Source organism: Elephantulus edwardii, unplaced genomic scaffold (genome assembly GCF_000299155.1).
Source record: "Elephantulus edwardii isolate Elephantulus edwardi_28Jun2011 unplaced genomic scaffold, EleEdw1.0 scaffold00152, whole genome shotgun sequence".
NCBI classification, from domain to species: domain Eukaryota; kingdom Metazoa; phylum Chordata; class Mammalia; order Macroscelidea; family Macroscelididae; genus Elephantulus; species Elephantulus edwardii.
The window spans coordinates 3,973,315-3,994,719 of NW_006399902.1; the positions used below are offsets into that span (position 1 = coordinate 3,973,315).

The 21,405-nt window shown below is 46.1% G+C and overlaps 1 protein-coding gene across 1 annotated transcript in view; it reads right to left on the reverse strand.

Moving 5' to 3' along the window:
- The window catches only part of NKAIN1 (Na+/K+ transporting ATPase interacting 1), a 68,138-nt gene that overhangs the window by 7,987 nt on the left and 38,746 nt on the right, over positions 1 to 21,405 (reverse strand). The window contains exon 2 of the mRNA XM_006894990.1: positions 441 to 578. Within this exon, the coding sequence (XP_006895052.1) occupies positions 441 to 578 (138 nt within the window). The remainder of the gene's footprint in view (positions 1 to 440; positions 579 to 21,405) is intronic.

Sequence of the window (21,405 nt, forward strand, 5' to 3'; positions counted from 1 at the left end):
GAGCCTTTCCTCCGGATCTGCTGCTCTACTGGCCTTCCCACTTATTTGCTGTGTGCCCTTAGGAAACCTGGGGACCATTCTGTGCCACCGTTTCCTCACCTGGAGTGTGGAACGGCCAGGCAAGCCTTACAGGGCTGTTGTAAAGACGAGCAAAGGCATGCAAAATTCTTAGCAGCATGTCTGGCACCTGCAAGGCACTGTCTAAATGATGCATCTTGTTAATATTTGGATTGTCTCCCTAGGAAATTATTTAAGAACAGTATCAACCTTGTCTCTGCTGAGTAAAGAAGCACTGGCACTTAGGGTTTACACTACCAGCCAGGTTGGCGCCAAGAGAGAGCAGGAATCAGGGTGCCTGGAGTGGGAAGCAGCTCTGGCTAGAGGAGCAGGGAGGGGAGGGAAGGGGTAAGAAGACTGGGGAGGGGGCAGGTGAGCCATACCAGAATGAGGTACCGGGAGCGATACTGCACTGTGCCAAAGATGCCCAGGATGACTGCCATGATGTGCAGGAAGTTGGCTAGGATGGGGGCCCACTGGTACCCCAGGAAGTCAAAGATCTGTCGCTCCAGTGCAGCCACCTGTGGGAGACAGCAGATTAGGGCCACAGCTGCAGGGACTCCTTGACCTTGTGGAACAGTTGACACCAGGTACCACCGTGATGAGGAACCATGGGCTTGCATGAGTCCCAGGACACTCCAGTCCCCCAAGTGCCAAAGGGATGCTGGCAGCTGGGACCAACCTGGGGATGCGGCCAGTACTGAGCCATAGTCATCGCTTTGGGATGAACTAAAGAAATTCGAGAATCAAAGTTTATTTTTTTTTAATTGTGATTTTAACAAAGTTTGCACAACAGTTAGATTTTCATTCATTCATTGTTGCACATTTTCATCTCTCCCCCTCCCTTCATCCTCCCTCAATTCATTTTTTTAAAAATATTCATTTATGGTTGTACAATTTCCTCCTTCTTCCTGTCATTCCAGTTCACTTTGCAATGCATCTCTCATTCTGACTGTTGTCATGCATATAATGCATAATCACATATTCCTTTTAAACAGTTCTTTCCCTCATCTGTTCATTATCCACCCTTTTCGTAGTTTCCTCCCGAACCACCATGTCAGTCCCACTCTATAACAGTGGTGTTATGCAGTGTTTGTCCTTTTGTGACTGAACAGTCTTCCAAGCATAATGAAAAACCTACATCCAGGAGAGAACAAAACAGATGAATGAGACCTTCTAAGAATCAAATTCCTACGCACATCAAAAACTTCTCCAATAGGATTTAAGGGTACCCCACAGATGGAGAGAAAAAGAGAATCTGGCAATGACATATCTGATAAGGGACACATATCTTAAATTTATAGAATACTCTAGCACCTCAACAAGAAAAAGATAAACAACCCAATCACCAAATAGGCACTGGATATGAAAAGACACTTCACCAGAGAAGACATTCAGATGGGGAACAAACACATGAAGAAATGTTCAAAGAGAGAGACAAATCAAAACAATTATATCATCTTATTCCAGCAACAACAGCAAAATTCAACAGGGCAGCAAACAACAGATGCTGCTGAGGTTGTGGAGAGACTATAACCCTCAATGATGGCGGGAATGTAAAATCGTGCAATCACTCTGGAAGGCGGTCTGGCACTTTCTCAAAAAGTTGGAAATAGAAATACCATTTGATCCAGCAATTCAACTACTGGGAATACACTCTAAAGAAACCAGAGCTGCCACCCAAACATATGTATGCACACCCATGCTTACTGCTGCTTTATTTACAACAGCAAAGAGATGCAAGCAACCCAAGTACCCATCACCAAACAAATGGACAGAAAAACTACGGTATATATTCACACAATGGGATAGTACACAGCACCAAACAACAATGAACTCATAAAACATTACATAACATGAGCCACAATGGAGGACAATTTGCTGAGTGAAATATCTCAGACACAAAAGAGTCAGGGTTTAGAACACCTTCATCTCCAAGAAGGTCCTCCTTACCACCAGTTCAAGCTTCTCATAACTTCCCCATGTGATGCTGTCGGCCATTGGGGTCAGGATTCAGACCCTGCCTCCCAGGCCAAGCCAAGAGTTGAGCCATGGCTTCGGAGAGGGCTCAGGAAAGCCATTAAGCTTGAGTCACCTTTTCCAAGGACCCTTAGGTTAACTGGGCTCATAAATTCCTCCTGATCCATGCGTCAGAGAGAAAGGGTTTTTCTTCACTCCCCTTCTGTGAGGGGAGTGTCACTAGATTGCAAAAATTCTTCAAAGGCTTCAGTGACAGAGGAGGAGAACTTCGACAAGATGGATGGACATGATGACTGCAGCTATGGGCGTAAGCATGGCTGAGACTGTGGGGACCGAGCGGGATAGGGCGTGGTTTCACTCTGTTGTTCACAGGCTCTCTATGAGTTAGAGTTGAAGAGACAGCACCTAGCGACAGCAACAAACATTCCTGGGTGGTAGGTTCCCGTCCACCCTAACTTTTTGCTTGGTCATGTGATTTGCTTTGCCTAACTGGACGTTAGCAAACACAATGCAATTCAAGGCTGGAAAAATGTTTGTGCATTGGTGCTTGCACATTTATTTCATTTATTTAGAGAGACCGCTTTGGGAACAAGTCCAAGCTTACCTACTGGAAGATGAGCAGCAGCGTGGAAGAGAACTGAGGCTCCCCAGCTGCCTGTCCGTCAACCATCAGACATGAGAGCGAGGTCATCCAAGATCATTCAAAAACTAGCCAACCCACCAGCAGACCAGACACATTGAGCTCAAACCAAAGAACCTCTCAGCCAACACACAGCATTACAAGCTGAATAAAATGGTGTTTTAAACTAAGCTGTGGAGTGATTTGCTATGCTGCAAAAACTAACGAATACAGGTGCCTAATAATACCTCTTGGTATTCAATTAGCTGATGCATTTAGGAACCAGGGTGCCAAAGTTAACTTACTGCTTTTGACAATCTTACATCTTGTCTTCTGGTGACAGAATCCACCTGTTTTAGAGAACGACTTTCCCACACACTCTGTCCTTGTGCCTTGTATGAGACTGACCCCATTTCTAGTTTCCAAGGTGGACATGCAATCCATCCTGACATACAAACCATACAATCAAAGATACAGTGTTGTGTTCAGGGATGGGTATTCATCCACCCTGGTCCTTGCCTTGCAAAGTATCCTAGATGTTTGCTGGAGGATCAGGAAAGAGATGCACTCATTTGGGATACCTGAATGGATATGTGTCACCTTACAGCTGCTGCTGAGTGTCTCTGCCATGAAAAGGAGGCAGCAATAAAGAGGAAGCCACAAGTGAGGGACAGAGAGAGAGAGAGAGGATGAGTTAGTAAGAGTGAACGGACAAGTGAGAGAAGTGTCTCTGTATCATCACTTTAGGTCTCAGATCTAGCCATGCTTAAAGCTAGTTCTCTCCCCTTGTACTTCTAATTTCTGTCACTTGCAACCAAGAGTCCTAACTCAAATAGGAAGATGCCTTGCTGGGGAGGAGGGGCAAATTTGATAATGTAAGAATGTCCCAGAAGCTTTTTTCCTGGTTGAGAGGCAGGGGGTAGAGCTGATTCTGCCACACAGATGGCAAAGCTTGGGTAGAGACCAAAGAAGCCGCAGACTTGGGCAAGGGGGTGAGAAGAGCCTGGTGGTGCCAGGTCCAATCCTGGCACCAACCCAGTTTGCCTCTTGCTAGCGACTTCCCTCCCAGGACTCTGCAGATTGTAATGTGCTTTCCAAGTTCATCTCTCACTGGATATTCCTTGGCAGAAAGGCAGGGCTGGGATCATTATTTGACTTTGAAAATAACATGAGGCTCAGAGGGTGGAAGTAGCCTGCCCAAGGTCACACAGCAGGTTGGTGGCAAAGCCAGGCAGCCATTCTGCCAGTACCTGCCACCTGTCTCATCCTGGCACAGATGCACCCCCTTTCCCAGTGGGCAATAATCTGGGAGTCAAGAGGTGTAACAGAGATGCTCAGAGACACCCCACCAGATACACACACCTGATACCACCAAACCTTGCCCAGCCCCAGATCGAGACTGTTCTGTGTTCTCATTGCTGACAGACTGAGGAGCGTGGATAACTTTTTAAAAAGGAGGAAGAAACTGGAGTCACTCAACCCTCAAGCTCAAAGCCCAAGTCTACTCAGTGACTTAGGGCAAGTAATTTTCCCTCTCTAAGCATATTTCTTTGACTAGAAATCAAGAAGACACTCCCTCTGTGAGAAGTTATCACATGGTGATATCAAACAAACTAGCAATCACACTTAATAAATAAAACCTAATTAGTAGGAAAAAAGATGACTCTCCCTGAGGTGGATTGACACAGCAGCTACAGGCTCAAATATGGCAACTCTCGTGAGGAAGGGACAAGACTGACAGTCTCGGCCCTAACACACAGTAGGTTACTATGAATTAGAACTATGACTTCAAGGCGTCTAATAACAACAACAACAACTAACAACTGGCTTGCTAGGGCCTGGTTCAATCCTTTATTCTCTGCCAGCTCCTGACCCCAACTAGCTGAAACAATGCGTGACATGTGACTACTCTTTCCTTTTCATTTTCTCTAAGTCCTGGTTGTTTTACACATTGCAGCTCAATTCCCATTTTTCTGAGAGGACCTCTCTGTTGGCTCTGGCCTAGAGATGCTTCTCTTTTCACTGAACATGGAACAAAGGCTGTTCATGTCACTCTGACAAGTCACCCAGTCATCTCTTCTGCCTCAGATGCACAATTATCCATCCACATCCCTCTCACTACCATTTTACCCCCCATCCAACACACATCCATTAGAAATAAAAAAGTGCCCTCATCCACCAGAGATCTGCATTTATGTATTCACAGAATGTTTAATGTCACTGTGATACTGAAGCAGCAAGCCATGGTCCCCACCCTTTGGGAACTCAGTCTAGTGCAGGACATGGATGGGAAATTTGACAATGACAAACAGTGTAGTCACCGTTACAACCCAAGCCTGCAGGATGCCATCTCTCTCTCTCCCCAAGGCTGAGTACAGAGATAGATGTATCTTTTTTTTTTTATGTGATTCAGTGCCCTGTACATAATTTCAGTTTTAATGTTACTGATATTTTCATTTAAGAAAGAAAGTAAAATATTTCAGGACTTTTCTATCAGTGATAATGCAGATAACCAACAAATAAGAATAAACACAAACTAGGAAGAAAAATCTTCCCCATCTGGTTGCACCAGTTTGGAAACAATGATAATCTCAAGACAACAATGATTGTACGTCACTACTGGCCTTGATGTATCCTTGTTTCTTTGATGGCGGAATTGTGTGGAGCCAACAGAAACCTATCCTACTTGTAACAATCAATGCATTTGCACTCAAGAGAAGAAAATAATTTGGTGTTATTTCTACCAGACAACCTGTGAATCAGTTCAAGCTATGGAATCTCCTCCTCAGTGGACCACAAAGCCACGAGGGGGTAACAGCCTCCTCCCTGATGTCCTGGTAGAGAGGTAGGCTGGCCACTCCTTCTCCCTAACAATCACACTTTAACAAATGATTTGTTTAAAATACAAATCCGGTTGGGTCTTTCTAACCAGCTCAGTCCAGAAATCTCGGGATAAACTCTTCGGTTTCTGGGCCCACCAAAAGTCCAGTCACATTGTGTGGGAACCCAGCCACACATGATCCAGTCACACAGGACCTCAGTCCTACATGACCCTGGTCACATAAGATCTCAGCCACATGGGCGTCTGGATATGTAAGATCCTAGTCATATAGGACCTTAACCATGGAATATGAGTTCCCCTATTGTTAATCCCACAGTGACAGATGAGAGCAAATCACCCCAGCTTTGCGGCTCTATCTTCATCTAATTCCACCTTCCTGAACCTCAGTCCTCTGCCTTTGACCTCCATTATGCTCTGTGCTACTTTCTCCTGACCTAGTTCCCTCTAACTCCTACCAATGTCAATAAAACCAGGAAGAACCCTATTATACCCTAAGGTCCTTCCCTAAAAGAAAAAATCAAGATTCAGTGTTTTATACATAATCTCAATGCAAATGTTATTAGTATTTTCAATTAGAAAGCCAAGTAAATTCTCTCAGAATTTTCGCTTCCTCAAGAGTAACATGAAGATAATGAACAAATAAGGATAAACACAAAATAGCCTTTGCACATTAGTGGGTTTCTGCTCTTCTGCCATTCATTCCATGTGCCTCTGCCCAAAGGTGAGGGTTGGCGTCCTCTGCCTGCGGCACAGCACAGTCCTGGCGCTGAAGCTCTGGCCCAAGGGGTGTGGTACCACCCTCTTCAACGCTGGTCTCAGCATCTGCTTCCTGGTCATGTCTCTTGTTTGAAAATGGGCTTGGTCCCTGCGTTGATCTGGTTAACTTCCACATCTAGGAAGCATCTCATCTGGCACACTCATCTCTGTCTCTCAGACTCCTCTTCCATGACCTTGTCCTCTATTCCTCCTTATCAATGGCCACCCCCAGGGGCTGTGTCACCATCTGTAACTGCTCTGCCTCCAAGTCATTGCTTGACAAGCCCTCTTTGATCTCTCTCTCTCTCTCTCTCTCTCTCACACACACACACACACACACCCTCGCTCACTTGCTCATCAGGTCTCTGCCCCTCTTCCATTCTCTCCTTTCTTTGCAACCCCACTCACTCTGCTGGGATCCTATAGTGTCTTGCTTCGGAGGGTGCCCTGAGCTTTGCCTAGACCCCAAACTTCCTTTTTCCTCAACTTCTTTCTCCCCTTCCCCTTCTCTGCCTTTACATCATCTCTCAGAAAAATATATACCTTGATAAATTCAATTATTTGTTTTCCCAGTGCCAAGTGTTGCTGGAGAAAGTTATAGCATAGGGAGAACTGGGTCTACTGAGAGTCCACCACTGATTCACAATCACGGACTTCAAGAAGGGTCCCAGAAATCTGACCAGGTTTCTTTAATGAACTCATTCTCCTGGATGACTATTTTAGGTCTTATAGTCCCCAACTCTCCCTCTCAGGGATGATCTGGACTTCCTTCCCCAACACTTCATATTGTTGCTAAATGTCCTTTAAGTAGCCCTCAATTCATGGCTGCCCCAGGCCCAATAAGATCAGACCACTTGTGATCCACAGCGTTTTCAATGACTGATTCTTTTGAAAGTGGTTTACTAGGTCTTTCTTCCTGATCCATCTTCTGCAGAAACCTGTTCACCATCCTAGCAACAAGCAAGCCCCTGCTGAAAGATGGGTGGTGAGCGTACTGAGGTATACTGGTGGGGACTGAATCCAGGACTCCAGCATGGAAGATCTTGTTTCTTCCTGTTTTCTCAGATGCTCAAATTATCTGCTGTTGCTGTTGTTAAGTGGCACCAAAGTGAGTACAACTCATAACAACTCATCACGAACGACAGATCTGAACTCTGTCCTGTGCCATCTTTATCATCCTCAACACATCAGACCATTGCTGCAGACACTGCATCAATCCATTTCATTGAAGATTTTCCTCTCCCTTTGCTGACCTTGCCATTCAACCCCCCAGTTCCAAGCATGATGTCCTTTTCCAAGGAATAGACTTTCCTAACAACATGTTCAAAATATTTGAATCAAAGCTTCACCAACTGTCTTTAAGGGACATTCTGGTTGTACTTTCTCCAACACATATCTATTTCTTCTTTTGGCAGTCCATGGGATATTCAGCACTCTTCTCCAACACCACAGTTCAATTCTCTCATTCTTATTCACTGTCCAGCTCTCAGATGCATAGCAGATGACTGGAAAGACTGTATCCTCAATCAGGCATCCTTCAGTCTTTAGACTGACATCATTGTTCTTCAGGACTTTGGAGAGATCCCTGAGAGTAGATTTTCCCAGCGCCTATGCCTCTTGATTTCCTACTGCTGGTTCCAAGGCTATTGACTGTGGATTCTGTGGCTCGATTTCTCTTTCTTTCCAGGACCCTGCCCACTCTTGACTCCTACTAAACAACCCTGCAAGATTTGCTCATTAAGGAAAAGAAAAACCAAACAAAATAAATCTTTCATTCAATGTTTTCAACCTCTCAACACTCACACAACTAAAATTGTTTAAAAGGTCTCCATGACTTTAGTGGCCCCTACCCACTTCAGTGACTCCTCTGTCTGTCACTACAATGAGGTTTTCTGCTCGGTCACTCCCTGCTGTGGTCACCTCCAGATCACTAAATGCAGCAGATGGGTTTCAGTCTTTATCTCCTCATCTCACCTGACCTCAGTTCCTTCTCTCCTACCAATCTCTTCTCCTGGGACAGAATCCCGGTGCCAGTACACAACTCAGGGGCAAGTCACTTCGTCTCCTTGTGCCTCAGTTTCCTTGCCAATAAAATGGGGGAAACTGCTAGCACCTCCCTCAGGAGAGTGTGGATGGTAGGAAATTCTGTTCTCTGCATTGCTCCCTGACCTCTTCTCCCTGCGTAACTCTTCCCAGGGCTCCCACTATTGACTAACATGTCACTTGCTCTGTTTGCCATCTGTCTTCTGCATTAGTAGGCAGCCTCCCTGGGAACAGGGAGTTCTGCCTGTGCTGTAAACTGCTGTGTTCCCGGCAGCGAGAGCAACGCCTGGCACACTGCAGGTACTGAAACTCATTCTCCTTCCTCCCTGGCTCCTCTTGGGATCCTGGAACAGAGCAGCCCAAGCCCTTACATAGTAGAGTGTCTCAGGGTCACTTTCTGGTCCCTTCATGTTCTGAAACGCATCCCAAAAAACTCCTTCCAGGAAACTTGGTCACTTGCTCCATTCTTCAGCCTCCAACCCCTTTATAAGCAACTGCCCCAATTAGGAGCTCTGGTGGCCCAGGGTAAGAAGCTGCACTGCAATCTCAAAGGCATGTGGCTCAAACCCACCAGCTGCTCTGTGGGAGAATGATGGGCAATCTCCTCCCATGTGATTTACTGCCTCTGAAAACCCACTGGAGGGTCAGCTATGGATTGGTTCCCAACAACAACAAACTCACCCAAACTTGATCCATTTCCTCCATGTTTTGGATTCAAACCCAACCTGCTGTATGATCTAGAAAACTACACCTAATCTTTAGGTCCCGGTCTCTTTGCTTCCTTGTTGTCAAGACCATGTTGTCATCAAGTCCTGGATCTTTGATTTTCTATGTCTCAAACCTGGTGACCTTTCTCCATCCACCTTCCTCTTTACTTGGCCAGCTATAATAATGCCAGGCCTCTCCCGCTTCAGGTTTACTTCAGACTAACTTGCCCCTCTACTCTCCAGAGTAAGGCCTCCACCGGGCTCCCCTGGTGCCCCTCCCCCTGCCCTGAATTCCCTGCCCCCACCCCTGATTATTTATTTATCGGGTAGCTGCCAGCTGAGGGGGATGCAGTTGCCATGGGAACCTTCAGACCCAAGTCAGGGCTGCTTCTGTTCTCAGTAGGATGCTCTTGTCTGTCTAGACGCCAACTCCAGGAGCCCAACACCAGGTGGGGGGCGGGGATCGAGGGATGAATAATGCAGATGGGCCCACCCCAGCCCCAGGAAGTTGGTTGGGGGAGAGGCCGGGGAGGGGGCTGGGCTCAGGGCCACTGAGCCCATCAGAAGCCTCTGTGCCCAAGCCCTTGCCAGCCAGTTCTGCAAGTCAACTACTTCCTTGGCCAAGATTGCAGCCATGTCGCCACAGGATCTTAGACACTGAAGTCAGGCTGTCTGGGGAACCACAAGGGTGATGTCTCTGAAGTTTCTGGCAAACGGTTTAGTCCAGGCTGCCATTGTCTCTCTTACTGACTGTAGTTCACAGAGGAGTGAGGCATGAACAGCTACTTGGGTGTCAGTGAATCACAGGCTTTTATAACCTTGCACAAGTTACTCCTCCCTGTGCCTAGTTTCATCACTGGTAAAATGTGCTGAAGATTCAGACAGTGCGTGCAGAACCCCCAGCCCAGTGCCTGGCACCCGGCCAATGCTCACTATATGGTAGCTGTCTTTCCTGCACCCCCAAACCCAAGCCCCTCTCTCCCCACCAGATTTCTGAGGCAGCTGACAAAATTAAACTCGACTCAGCCCCTCATCCGTGAAATGAGGGAGTTGGACTGAAGCCAAAGACAGGAGAGCGGGGAGGGGCCCAGGGGATCAGCTGTTCCAGCCCCCTCATTAGGGAGTTGAGCAAACGGACAGTCAGTCAAGGGGGGGGGCAGTGACTTGCCTGAGGGGAGGGATTTCTCCCCTCTCCTGAGCTCTGCCCCCAACCCCAGGTTCCAACTTGAGGGTAATGCCCACAGAGCATGAGCTGAAATAAATATCCAAGGATAGAGTGAAGAGAGCAGAGAGTGAGAAACCAGGCAGTCTTTGACAGGATCAGGGTCTATTAGGGATTCAGTTCATTGAACCAATATTTCTTAAGCACCTACTATGTGCCAAGGGAACTCTTGATAGCCTAGTGGGTAAGGGGTTGCGCTTCCAACCCAAAGGCAGGCGGTTCGAATCAACCAGCTTCTCTGCAGGAGAAAGATAAGCAATCTCCTCCTGTGTGATTTACTGCCTCTGAAAACCCACTGGAGGGTCAGCTGTGAGTTGATTCCAGCTTGATGGTAATGAGAGAGAGTGTGGTATGGGCCAGACCCACAGGCCAGGTGTAGAGAATATGGCAGTGAATAAGCCAGCATGGCTCCTGCCACAGAGAATTCAAGAGTGGAGACGTCCTAAAATCCTCAGGGAATTGTTGGGGGGTGGGGGGTGATCACAGTGCCTAAAGGGAACACTTCCCTGTTCCCAAGACACACACACACACACACACACACACACACACACACACATTCTCTCTTTTAAAATTAATTTTAATGAAAGTTTACAGAGACTTAGGGTTTCCAGTCATTAATTATTATATCTCCTTTTTCTCTCTCTCCCTACTTATCCCTGGCTCTTCTGCCTCCCTCTGTCATAGCCTAGATTTCACTCTAGGGAAGTATTCATTTCCCAGCGAATCTTACCCAAGGACAGTCTTCAGGCTGAGATCTTGACCACTTGTCCTCTGGACCCAGGAGTGAGCCACCAGGCCTGGAATACAGTTGGCGCTAAATAATTGTGTACTGAAAGAATGAGGGAATGAAAGGTGGATTGGCCACATGCACTAACACGTGGAAACGACTGAGTCTATGACTCAGTGAGAAAAGCGAGCAGCAGAACAATGATTCCATTTGTGTGAAAAAACAAAAGAGGGAAAAAAAGGCACTAGGTTGTGTGACTATCAATGCAGAGTACAGAATACAGGGAAATACAACACTTTAAAGACTTTAAATAGATATGCTTTTGTATTTCTGAAAAAGTTCAACAATAAAGCTGCATTTTTTAAAAGTTAAGAAAGAATGTTCAAAATTTCTGATTGCCAGCTTGGACTCTGACTCCACTATGAGTTGGAAGGGATTCGACGAAGAAGAAGAAGGCACATAGCAACAGCCTGGACGATCCCTGTGATGCCACCGGTTAAGTTCAGTGGGCCTGCGGTTCCTTCCTTCTCCAATGTGAATGTGCTGTGTGACCCTGAGCAAGTCTCTCCTACCCTGGGCCTAGGCGGCCTCCTCAGTGGTTCTACACCACATTCTAAGCTGTTAGGGCACCAGCCCGCCTGCCGCAGGGGAACTGACTTGGAGAAAGGATTACCCTCTTCCCTAGGAGCCGGCTCTGCTCATCCCTGGCTGGCCTTGTCCTCACACCTGCCTGCATCAATCACCACAGCCCTGCTTTTCCACAGTATCTCAAGACCTTTTCTCCTTCAGAGTCTGCCAGCCAAGTGCACCCTTTGCCTGTGTTCCTAATGTCACCACCTGATATGAAGGGTCTCCTTTCACAGAGAGGGAGTTCCACTGCTGTAAGCCCAAGAGTGTTGCTCTGATAACCCAAAGGCAATGAATGCCTCTCTGGCAGTTCAGTTCCACCAGGGGCTCCAAGGGGAGCCTTAGAAACACAATGGAGGGTGAGGTAGGAGTCTGTTTTGACTTGATGGCAATGAGTTTCTTTCGCAGAAGATGTTCAGTCACCCAAGTTTCCTGAAGTCACACTGACAGCAAGTGGCAGGTCGAGGATCCAAGCTCTTATCTGTACACCCACGGTTCTTCCCACGCCCTGGACATCTCGCCAGGGACAGTCAGGGGAGGACAGGCAGAACCCGCTTCTGATCAAAGAGCCTCTGTGAATCACCAGCCCAGCCTCCTGTGGCAGGCGGGGAACAACTACATTATTAATCACCTTTTCCAGCTCAGACACTGTTCTGAGAACCTGTCTGAACAGTGGACTCAATCCCTGTTCTGAAAAGAACGAGAGTTTGTCCCTTCCCTCCTCAGTGCAGACACAGTCGCATCTCTCCAGACCCAAACAGCTGGGCAGAGGAAGAGGGACTAGAAGAGGAAGTTCTTTCGCATTAAAGGAACCTAAAAACAAAAACCCCACATAAAAAAAAAAGCACCCAAAATAACTGAATCCTAGAAGGAGAGAATAAGGTTTTTCAGTGGGTTTAAAGAATTCTTGGTGAGAAATTATGGTACCTTCCTTCACATGATGGAATACTATGCAGCATGCAAGAGAAATTATTTTTAAAATTACCACCTGTGCTCACTTCGGCAGCACATATACTAAAATTGTAACGATACAGAGAAGATCAGCAAGAAGTGTTCCATAAAGCGAGCTCTAGTGGTGTAGTGGCAAGAAGCCGCACTGCAACCCCAGAGGTGTGCGGTTCAAATCCACCAGATGCTCTGCTGGAGAAGGAGGAACCATCTCCTCCTGTACCAGTCAAATCTGACTTGACGGTACACACACACACACACACACACACACACAAATAATAAAAATAAAATAAATAAATAAAATTTAAAAAAAATTACCACCTAACTTGGGAGGGACTGGAGAGCATTATGCTAAGTGAACTAACTCAGTCCCATAAGGACAAATACTGTATAAGACTATTATTGTAGAAATAGATAACTAGTAAACGTGCATGAGGATCTAAAGGCGGGGAGGGGGAGCAGAAGGGTGAAAGGCAAGGGGAGGGATAATAATAGGGTTGCACATAAGTAGAGGGAGGGGTAGGTAAAGGAAATAGGAAAGATCCGGTGTAAAAAACAATGTATATGAACCTTGTAATTGAACCAATATAAAATAAAAATTTTATTAAAAAAAAATTCTTGGGTTAGCAGCACAGAAGAGTTCAAAGGTTGGAAGCCTGAGACCACTCAAACCTTGGGAACAAACAACAACCAAAAATACCTCAAACCAAAACTATCCCTGATGAGTCGATCTGGAGTCACAGCCCCACACTACAGAACAGGGCAGAAGCACCCTGTATGGTTCCTAAGGCTGTTAGTCTTCACTGAAGCAGACTGCCGTTATCTTTCACCCTCAGAAAGTTGTCACTGACCTCTTGGTTACCAGTCCAATGCCTAATCCGCTGCACCTTCAGGGGTTCCTGGGGAGACTGAGGAAGGGGGAGAAGGCTGGCAATTTACTTCAGAAAAATCCAAACTCATTACTGTAGTCAGAAATGACTCCTACCTGACCCTCCAGCAAGTTTTCAGAGGCTGTATACTGCATGGGAGGGGACTGTCCATCTTTCTCCCACAGAGCAGCTGGTGAATTCGAACTACAAGTCTTTGGGTTGGAAGTCCAACTCCCCACATACTAGGCCACCAGAGCTCCCTTAAGAAGCATTTCTCCACAGTTACTGAAAACCTTATGGAACACAGTTCTACTCCGATACACACAGGGTAGCCAGGAGCCAGCATCGGCTCAACACAGTGCATCTGGGTTTTGGTTTTCCCAGTGGCTCTGAATTTTAGACTCACTGAACACTTCTTACATATTACTACATACTTAGGTTACATCTCTTAAGCTCTGGTGACGTGGTCCATAAGGAGCTGTGCCATCACAAAGGCTATGACTGTTGCGGGTTCAAATCCACCAGCATCATTCCCTGACTGGGAAACCTGACAGGTCACCAAGTAAGAGCTGATGCAACAGCACTGAGTTTCAGTTTTTCTGTTTGTTCTGAGGAAACTGAGGCCCACAAAGCAAAAGTTTTCCCCAAAAGGACACACAGAAGTGCTGAGATTCTAACCTCATCATTTTAGGGACCAAGTTCACTCCTTCCCTACCGTCTGGCTCTGGGCTTATTTGCATGCGCCCAATTTGGGGCTCTCACTGTTTGCAAACTTGCTGGAAAGTCTGCTCCGGAGTAGTACCCTCTCCTCAGACCTGGTACCTTCTCCCCAGGACAGCTCAAGTTCCCAAAGCCCCAGGCTGCCATCTGTCCCTTACACAAGAAGTTTGTCCACACACCCTCTGACTGTGGCCCTGTCCTTAGTCTCAGCTGGGCTTGGGGGAACTCGGGAGCATCTGGTCACTACCTTCCTGGTAATTAGCCCTCAGAGACCATGGCTCGGAGCTGTTTTGTTGGGGAGGCCCAGGCCCATCTCAGTAGCGGATTCTCGCCAGCCCTGGACCTGTGAGGAGGCAGCTGCTGGGGCTAGCCAGTCTCCATGGCAACACACCCCCTCATCTAGATGTCTACTGACCCATCCCCAACCTTTCCCCAGCTGGGGGGCTCCTCAAACCCCTTCTGGGCAGATCTATCCTCATACAACTCAGAGCTGGCAGCTCCATTAACACAGTGCCCACCCCTGAGTGGTCTAATTAGCATACCTCTATGTTAATTTGCATAAACTTAGGCAAAGCAGCCCAGGGTGCAACCAAGGGGAAACCTAAAAAAAATCAAAGACTCACTTCACCTCATTGGGCCTCACTGACCATCTGGTCAGAACCAGGTGCCTCAGATCCTTCCTCTGTGGAACTGGACAAAGCAGGCCTTGTTTAGAGAATCTTGAGAGAAATGAGGAGTCTTCTCGATTCATTCCCAAATCCAAGCCTCTTAAAATTGCAGAAAAGTTTCTAGCAGCCAAGTTAATGCCGATTTCTTGGATCTGGTCCACCAGAAGGAGCTCTGGTGGTGTAATGTGTTACATGTTGGGCTGCTAAGAGAAAGGTCAGCAGTTCAAATCCACCAGCTATGATATGCAGGACAGAGAGAAGACAGTCTCCTCCTGTAAAGAGATTTGCAGCTTTAGAAAGTTGGAATTGATTTCAAAGTCTGGCAGGAAGCAGATTAGAAGCTGGAGAAGACTCTTGTCAATACTATTGCCAATATGCCTCAGCACAGAACAGAGGCACTTGACCCCCGCACTCTAGTCCATCCTATGGAAGTCATGAGAGGTGGCTTAACGTGGTGAGCAGAAGGCATTCTCTGGAGTCTGACTATCTGGGTTTAGATCCCTGGTGGCGTGGTTTGTAAAGTTGTCAGGCAGCTAATCATAATAAGGTTGGCAGTTCGAATAGATGCTTGTGCTTAGGTTCTCTGAGGGGAAAAAGATGAGCAGGCTCTTCTACAGATTTACCTCTCAGAAACCCTATAGAGGGTCACCAAGCGTCAGAACTGACCCCAGCGCAGTGGCAGTGAGCCGGAGGTTTTTTCCATTGTTTGCTTTTTTTGTTTTTGTCATTCACAACGAGCCCTAGTGGCAAAGGGGCAAAAATTCCTCAGCAACTATCCGCAAAGTCAGGGATTCAAACTCATCAGCAACTCCTCAGGAGAAAGAGGAGGTAGTGGGCGTCCAAGAAGATGTACTGCCCTGAAAACCCTACGTACAGTTCAGCTCTGTCCCAGGGACCTCTAGGAGGCAGAATCTAGTGGCCGGCAGAAGTCTGGCTTTGATTCTGTGCCACTCGCCAGCTGTGTGTCCTTGGATTGTATCTTCCCTATGAGCTTCCGTTTTCCCATCTGTAAAATGGGGATAACAACAATTTCCCCACCTTGCCTCTAGTGGATCTGAACTGCCAGAGTGGTGCCACCTTTAAGTTAGCTTCAGAACTCCCTACATATTAACTAGTACTGAGCCAGGAAACACTGTCGTTGTTGTTGTTGTTTGCCATCAAATTGAGCACGAATCATATCGACTCTCTGAACAAAAGACCTAATGCCTTTCCATAACTACCGTCATTTCTCTAAGTTCACAGAGTTTCCAGAGGCATGTGGTTTAGGAAGTGGATGCCACTCCTGCTTCCAAACGCGTTTTACAACTGGGACCTCCACCAAACACTGTCCACGCTGGGAAACCATTCTTATATTTGATACCCCAATGGCACAGGGTTCAGCATCACAGCAAACTCAGATTACTTCATACAGCACATTGACAGAGTGATGTACAAAGTGGAAGAAGGTTCCTCAATAGCACTAGTCTCATTTAGTAGTGGTTAAGTGTTGTCAAGTCAAATAAGACTCATATTGACCTTTGCACAAAAGACCTGAACTCTTCTATAATTAACATCATTTCTGTACATTTATAGAGTTTATAGAGTTTTCAGAGGGATCTAGTTTAGGAAGTGGATGCCACTCCTGCTTCCCAACCTGAATCAATCTGGAGCTCATTCAAATATTGTACATAATGGATAACCATTATGGTATTTGACACGACTATGGTACAGTGTTCAGCATCACAGTAACTCCAAGTTGTTCAGTACAACAAATAGACAAATGACTGCTGTGTCACTTGAAGAATATTTATCCTAAAATTAGCTATGGGATTTTTAAGACACACCCTGGCAGGCCTCCTCACGTGGTCAAAAGCTCAAGAGACACTCACTTTGGGTGGGGGGGAAACAACAGTAACACACATCAAACACAAACCCTTGAACCTTTGACCAAAGGTGGAGGCCTGCTAACGAATGCGTCTTTAAAATCCCATAGTGAGGGGATGAGTCTGTTGGCCGGCCTGGACCCTTCACTCGAGGAGTTGGCTGCTAGCATCTGGATGACAATCAAGGAAACACTATACGCTTCAAAATCAAGAAAGGAGTATGTCAGGGATGTATCGTTTCTCTATACCTTTTCAATCTATATGCAGAACAGATCATTCAGAAGGCTGTGCCACATAGAAGAATGTGGCAACAGGATTGGAGGAAGATTCAACAACTTGGGTTATGGAGATGACACAATCTTGCTCGCTAAAATTGAGGAGGACCTGAAGGGTTTGCTGCAGAAGGTCAAGGACTGCACCCCTCAATATGCATTGAAGCTCAAAGAAAGAAAACAGATTCTCACCACTGGGCCAACTGGCAGCATCATAACAGATGAAGAAAAAATTGAATTTAGTGATTTTATCTTGCTCAGCTCCACTATCAACACTCTTGGCACCAGCAGTCATGAAATCAAAACACACATTGCTTTAGAAAAGTCTGCTTCAGGGAACTCTCCAGAGTGCTAAAGAGCAATAATGACAGTCTAGAGACTAAGGTGCACCTGAATCAGGCCACAGTCTTCTCAATTGCTTGCTACACATTTAGATAAAAGCTTAACAGTGACTAAAGAAGATAGAAGAAGAATCAATGCCTTGAGCTCTGGTGCTGGAGAAGTGTACTGAACATACTACAGACTGCCAAGCGAATAAACAGGTTTGCCCTGGAGAGAGTGAAGCTGGGTTGCTCCTTGAAGGCAAGAATTCTGAAGCTCCATCTCACATACTTTAAGGCCTGTTTCCAGGAGGGACCAGTCCTTGGAAAAGAACATCATGCTTGGAAAGGCAGAGGGTCAGCACAGGAGAAGACCCTGGATGAGACAGATTTGACAGAGTGACTGTGGCAATCGGGCAGGTGATTCAGAGCTGGTGAGACTGGCTCAGGACAGGACAGAGTTCAGAGCTTTTGTTCATAAGGTCACTAAGCATTGTAGTCAACTCAATGGCACATAACAACAATAACAAAAGTGATGAGAGGGGAGCTCTGGTGGCCTAGTGGCAAGAAGCTGCACTGCAATCATAGAGGCGCATGGTTCAAATCCACCAGATGCTCTGCCAGGAAAGGAAGGGACAATCTTCTCCTGTGCCAGTCAGATCTGATCTGACGGTACACAGACACACACACACAAAAATAATAATAAAAAAATAAAAATTAAAAAAAGTGATGAGAAAACAAAAAACAACAAGCATAAAACCTGGAACTATCTGGAGGGTCAATGAAAGCTTCACAGAAGAGGAAATAAAATTGGACCTTGATTGTAATTATGATAAAACACTAGAGACATGTTGCATGTCTCTCAGAATGGGACACAATAAATTAAGGGGCCACCCTGCCATACAAGGCAGATATAACAGGATGTGGAGAAGACCATGCTATGGAGTGAGGAAAGGCAGGCTGCAGAACCAGCACTCTGCAGTTAACTGTATTGAGGAGGCTCGAGTGTTGCTGGGACACCAGAAGCTATGCCACAGGTATTTGGGAGAAGTTTCCAAACTAAGCCTTAGAAGAAAGACCTGGAAATATGCTTCCAAAAATCAGCCAATGAAAACTCTATGGATCACAAGAGAATACTGTTTGCTATAGTGCTGGGATATATGGGTGTTGTTGTTGTTCACTGTTATTTTTCAGTAGAGCATGATTCATAGCGACCCTATGAACAAAAGACCTGAAGTCTTTCTATAACTATCATCATTTCCCAAAGCTCAGTTTCCAAAAGGCATGTTGTTTAGGAAGTGGATGCCACTCCTGCTTCCAGACCTGTCTTAAACTGGAAGCTCCACCAAACAATGTCCACCCTGGGTAACCGTTGTGGCATCTGACACCCCAACAGCACAAGATTCAGCTTCCCAGCAACCCCAGGTTACCTCAGTACAGCATATTGACAGAAGAGTGCTGTACCACTTAGAAGAATGTTCCTCCAAAATATAATAACAACCGACTTTTAAATACAAAGGCCTTCCACGAGGTCTTCAGGACTCTAAACAAGAGGTTTAAACAATATACTATGTTGTTGTTGTTGTTATGTGCTGTCAAGTTGCCGGTGACCCGTAGTGACCCTATGTTCAACAGCCCTTCCCTTTCTTGAACCATTTTCACTAATTCTGACACACCAACCCTCATTGCCCTAGTTACTGTATCAATCTATTTCACCCGGGGTCTTCTTCTGCACTGTCCCTCTACCCTTCCAAGCATGATGTCCAAGGACCGGTCTCTCCTAGCCACATGCTCAAAGTATGTGAGATAGAGCTTCGAAATCTTAACCTCCAAGGAGAGACTTGGTTTCACCCTCTCAAGGACAAACCTATTTGTTTTCTTGGCAGTCCGTGGTAGGTAGACTCTTCTCTAGCACTACAACTCAAAGGCATCGATTCTTTTTCTGTCACCCTTAGTCATCGTCCAGCTCTCTAAAGCATAACAATAAGCCAACACCACGGCCTAGATAAGTATACATGGATAGTGTTTGATAATACCCACATTCTGCTGGGTCACCTTTTTTGGAACAGGCCTCTACTGTTCATAGGACTTTCAAAGGCCAGCAATTTCAGAAGTAGTTGGCCAATCCTTCTTCTTAGTTTGTCTTAAAGACTTGAAGAGCAAGGATGTCAGTTTAAAGCCTAAGGTGTGTATGATCTTTTCAATTACTTGCTATGCATCTGAGAGTTAGGCAGCGAATAAAGATGACAGAAGAATTGATGCTTTTGAGTTATGGTGTTAGAGAAGAGTACTGAACACCCCATGGACTGCCAAAAGAACAAACAATTATGTCTTGGAGATGGTGCGGCCAGGGTATTCCTTAGAGGGATGAAGGTAAAATTTAAGTCTCATATACTTCAGGTATGTTTTTAGGAGGGAGTCAGTCCTTCAAAAAGGACATCATGCTCAGAAAAGTAGAGGATCAGGGAAGGAGGGGAAGACCCTCAACAAGATACAGAGACTGTAGCAATGGGTTCAAGTGCGGCAGAGATGATAAGGACGGTACAGGATAGGATTCAGTCAGATCAGTCATTCATAGAGTCGAAGCGGATTCAGTGGCACCTAATAGCAATGACACAGTGCTGGAAGCTGAGCCCTGGGTTAGAAGGCACTGCACAATGGACTCAAAACCACCCACCAACATCCGTGAAGATGGAGCAGGACCAGCCAGCACAGTCAACTGCTAACAACCACAGCTCAAACAATAAAGTCCTATTTCTGTTAAATTGAAGAAAAAAAAAGGGAAATATCAAATTGTTAACTCTGAGGAGTAGGATTACGGTGGCCTTTGAGATGCAATCAGATATATATTTCTGTAATGTTTTTATATTGAGGAGTTTGATGAGGAAGATTTTAAGAGAACACAGTGGTCTGTGACAAATGAAATGGGCAAAAGTATTTTGGGTGGCATGGCCAGCCGTCTGGCTGCCTAGATTGAGGGTTTCCCAGGACACAGGACTGTCAGTGCTAAAAGTGGAGAATTCCTGGGTAAACCAGACAACGTGGTCAGCCTCGGTGTGGGAAAGTATGGATAATGTGAGGCAGCTCTTCATCAGGTGGTGGTGGTGGTGGTGTTATGTGCCTTCAAGGTGACTCCCCCAGCAGGTGTTCAGAGGGTTAAGTACCTGGGAGGAGGTTGTCCATCTTTTTCTCTTGGAGCAGTTGGTGGAATCAAATCATATGCCTCTGGGTTGGCAGTGCAACTTTTTACCCACTAGCCCACGAGAGCTCCCTGGATAACATGAGAGAGAAGATTCAGGTAGGTCCTGGGTCCAGGACTTCTTCCTAGGGATCTGTAGAAGATCTGAGCAGGTTGAAATGGAAGCTGGGTGCTCTGGACACAGTGATGTCCAGCTGGGCGAGAAAGATGGGCTGAGAGTGAATGATCAGGTGGAGATGCTAAGTCTTTGTAAGCTGAGGAAAAAGGATCAGAGTCCCTCATCTATTCTCAGGGTCCCCTCTTCCTGGACTGGACTCAACTCTGCTCTGCCCACATCCCATGTCTAAGCAGTTTGGATTAACCTCAGATCCATCGCCAGATGCCAGGACCCCCAGCTGACTCTGGAGTGGGTACTGAAGAACTAGGAAGTGGACGTCCTGTAGAGAGGAGTGCTTAGAACAAGGATGGAGGCAAAGACACATCAGGCAGGAAAAACTCAGCAAAAACAAGGTTCTCCCAGGAGATGCTGCTGCAGACAAATGAACATTTGGATAAATAAAATGGTGATTAATCAGATTCCTTGACTAAGTACAATGAGCGGTGCCATATAATTAAGACAAAAACTCAAGGCAGAAAGCACTTTAATGGAGCATGCACTTAGGCAGGGAGAATTAATTAAGACAGTGTTAAGAATTTCCGGAGTGGCTAGAAGGGTGGAGGTGGGGTAGGGAAAACCAGGTTGACAAAAGCAAACGGAAGTTAACCTCTGTTTGGCACATAACTGAGGCCAGCTTTTGGTGGATAACAGCTCAGGCCCTGCAGTCTGACATGCCTGGAACTGAGAGCCGGCTCTCACAAGGAGCCTGAGTTTCTTTATGTGTAAAGTAAGAACAATAATATCTTTTTCCCCCCTCTTTTTTTTAATTTAATTTAGTTTGTTTATTTTTCATTTCAATGAACATCTACA